Source organism: Penaeus japonicus, unplaced genomic scaffold (assembly GCF_977035675.1).
Source record: "Penaeus japonicus unplaced genomic scaffold, GWHDUDI00000001_assembly GWHDUDI00000035, whole genome shotgun sequence".
In the NCBI taxonomy this organism is placed as follows: Eukaryota; Metazoa; Arthropoda; class Malacostraca; order Decapoda; family Penaeidae; genus Penaeus; species Penaeus japonicus.
In genome coordinates this window covers 4,929,497-4,932,876 of record NW_028234437.1, presented here as the reverse complement: position 1 = coordinate 4,932,876, position 3,380 = coordinate 4,929,497, and the positions used below count along the sequence as shown (strand labels likewise).

At 47.8% G+C, this 3,380-nt stretch overlaps 1 protein-coding gene across 1 annotated transcript in view; it reads right to left on the bottom strand.

Annotated features, from left to right (window-relative positions):
• Positions 1–1,309, bottom strand: part of LOC122243441 (limbic system-associated membrane protein-like) — a 32,440-nt gene extending 31,131 nt beyond the window's left edge. The window contains exon 1 of the mRNA XM_043001035.2: positions 495–1,309. Coding sequence (XP_042856969.2) covers positions 495–1,202 — 708 coding nt within the window. The 5' untranslated portion in view covers positions 1,203–1,309. The remainder of the gene's footprint in view (positions 1–494) is intronic.
• Positions 1,310–3,380: the final 2,071 nt, after the last annotated feature.

The window sequence follows — 3,380 nt, the reverse complement described above, 5'->3', positions numbered from 1 at the left end:
TATATATATATATATATACATATATTTAAAAAAATAATCTTGCCTGGAAACATCAATACTTAAAAACCAAAGTGACAACAGAGAGGATGACTTAAAGTTACTCAAGGTGCGAGCTACAAGTAGTTTATTTATGCTCGTTATTAGTACGTAGTTGAGGGAAACCCGACTAAAGTGGTATAGACGTATGAGGGGACATTGCGCATGCTAGAAGGTGTGCGAAGAAACTGAATTTGGTGAAGAGGAAAAGAGGAAGACGCGAAGAAAAAAAGAGAATAGGAATGTGAAAAAGGAGATGGAGGCGGAGGGATCGGCTAAGAAGGACACCGATCATAGAACAAAGAGGAGACGGTTGAGTTACACTGAAGAAAAAGAGAGAAAAAAAAAAAAAAGGAGGAGTAAGTATACGTAAAGCAAGGGTTCGTTCTACTTGAATCACGTAAGTTAGAGCCAACAGAACACACGTTTCCCGCGTCGCCCTCGCTGTGCACACTCACCCAGTAATGCTGGACCCCCGTGACGTTGCACACGAGCCTGACCCGCGCCCCTTCCTCCACAGTGACCTCCGTCATGTTTTCCGGCCCTTCGTCCGTCTCCAGTCGCAGAAACGGCTCGGAGGAGGAAGCGTCCGTGAGGTTCAGCGCCTCCGTCTGGAAGTCCTCGTTCTCGCCCACGTCCCTCGCCATCTCCCCCTTTATCGCCACCAGGATGGAGTGCTCCTTCCCCAGGCCCAGCTGGGCGGCCAGAGCGCGGGCGCGGATGCTCTCTGGGTCGGAGTCCATCCCCGGAACCACGTGCTCCAGGAGCTTGTCCACGACCTCGCTCAAGTCCGACTGGTCGTCCTCGGGGTCGTCCTCGCCGTCTGTCCACGACTCGGGCGGTACGCACGTCCGGGGCAGAGTTTGGTCGTCCTCTGCCTTTATGAGAGTGGGCGTGTTGCCTGTCTCATTGTCTGTTAAGAGCATCTGATAGTCACTCTGCAAGAGACCGCTTTGAGAAAAGTCGGTGCCCGAGTTGGTCACATACCGAGGCACATCCTGATTTAAACTCACACTGGCAACGCGGCCGGTGCCAGGCCTCGACACCGCCACAGGGGTAAACTGCCTTCGACTCGTGGCATTGACTGGGGTGCGGGCATGTGTCGAGGAGCCCCAGACGAGGCACAGGGCCAAAACGGGCACCAGAAGGCGCGACATGGTGGCCATCGGCGACTGCTACCGGCACAAGATCATGACGGACACTGAGCCGACTCGCGCTCGCCGCCAGCCCTTGTGCGTGTCCGTCACGAAAGAGGATTAGCCTCAAAGTGTGACGATTGTTTGCAGGAGAAAGGAAGACCGCCAGTTACGCTGAGACAAAAAATAAAATAAAAATCTAATGACTAATCTTGAATTAAAGAAATATATGGTTGATGACTGACCGGACAGAGTAGGAACAAAACATAAGTGTAATGGATCTAGAGACATGTCCAGGGGGTTTACAGACAAATAAGAACAACAAAATTAACAACAACAGGACGCCATAATTCATATATTGTCAGTTTCAAAGAAGAAACTAAAACAAAATCCACTCTCCTCCTGTCTGTCTACTTCCGTCCTACCTTCCTATCCACTCCTTCTCCTGTTTCCTATCTCCCTTCCCTTTCCATTCCTTCCTCTCCTCCTTCACTAACTCTCCTATACCTTCTCCTCCTCTCCTTCCTTACTCTCCTGGTTAGATACTCCATTACCTACCCTCCTATATCCTCCTTCCCTCTACCTTCTCCTCCTCCCTCTGCTATCCTCCTATATCTTTTCCTTTCGCTCACCTGGATTCCTTGATCCCGACCCCCTACCCTCCTGCCTTCTCTTCCCTCGTCCTAACTCCTACCCCCCGGACATAAACTCCTGTCAGACTGTCTGTCTTATTCTACTTTTACTTTGTTTTCTTCATAGTCACGATATCTATCGATTTATGTTTGGTTTATTCATTTATATATATTTTTTTTCATCTATTTACATCTATCAATCATCTTCATTTATCACTGATTCATATTTACTAATTCATAATTGTTTATATTCATTTTCATCTATTTATATTATGTATCTATTTATCGATCTATCATTTTTAAGAGTCATGAACGCCTTTTGTATGGCAATCCACAAGTCTCTCTCTCTCTCTCTCTCTCTCTCTCTATCTATCTATCTATCTATCTCACTCCTCTTTCTCTTCTCTCTCTCTCTCTCACTCTCCCTCTCTCTTTTTCTCTCTCCCTCTCTCTTTCTCTCTCTCCCTCTCTCTCTCTCTCTTTCTCTCTCTCCCTCTCTCTTTCTCTCTCTCCCTCTCTCTTTCTCTCTCTCCCTCTCTCTCTCTCTCTCCCTCTCTCTTGTTTCCCTTTTTTTTACCCCCCCCCACCTCCCCTCTCTCTTCTCTCTCTCTCTCTCTCCCTCTCTCTTTCTCTCTCTCCCTCTCTCTTCTCTCTAAAGTCCTTACGCCTCTCTCTCTCTTCCTACTTTCCCCCTCTCTTCTTCTCTCTCCTCTCCCTCTCTATCATCTATCTCTCCCCCCCTCTCTCTCTCTCTCTCTCTCTCTGTCTCTCTCTCTTCTCTCTCTCCTCTCTCTCTCTTCTCCCATCTCATCTTCTCTCTATCTCTATCTATCTCACTCCTCTTTCTCTCCTCTCTTCTCCTCTCTCTCTCTCTCTCTCTCTCTCTCTCTCTCTCTCTCTCTATCTATCTATCTATCTCACTCCTCTTTCTCTTCTCTTCTCTCTCTCTCTCTCTCTCTCTCTCTCTCTATCTATCTATCTCACTCCTCTTTCTCTTCTCTTCTCTTCTCTCTCTCTCTCTCGCCCCTTACAACCCATATATCCTCTCCAGGACCCACCTATCAACTTAAGCAAGAGTGCCTCAGAAGCCAGACAAGCCATTCCGCTCCTTGGCTTCATAACAGGCGACTAATCGCTTTACGAACCAAGGCAGGCCTGGGGATAGGAGGGGAGGGGAGTGTGGGAGGGAGGGGGCTAAGCAACACATGTGTTTCATTCAGGAAGGATAACTTCTATGCTTTTAGATGTTGGGATATCTCTCTTTCTCTTTATCGATCTACTTGTCTCTCTCTCATTTTCTTTCTCTTTCTCTTTCTCTCTCTCATTTTCTTTCTCTTTCTCTCTCTCTCTCTCTCTCTCTCTCCCAACCCCCTTTTCCCTTTTTTCCCCCCCCCTTCTATCTCTTCGCTCCTCATCTCTCCTCGCTCTCTTCCTCTCTCTCTCTCTCATCTCTCTCGCCTCTTCAGCACTCTCCTCTCATCACCTTCTCTCTCTCTCTCTCTCTCTCTATCTATCTATCTATCTATCTATCTCTCTCTCTATCTCTCTCTCTCTCCCACCCACCCTCAATCTCTTC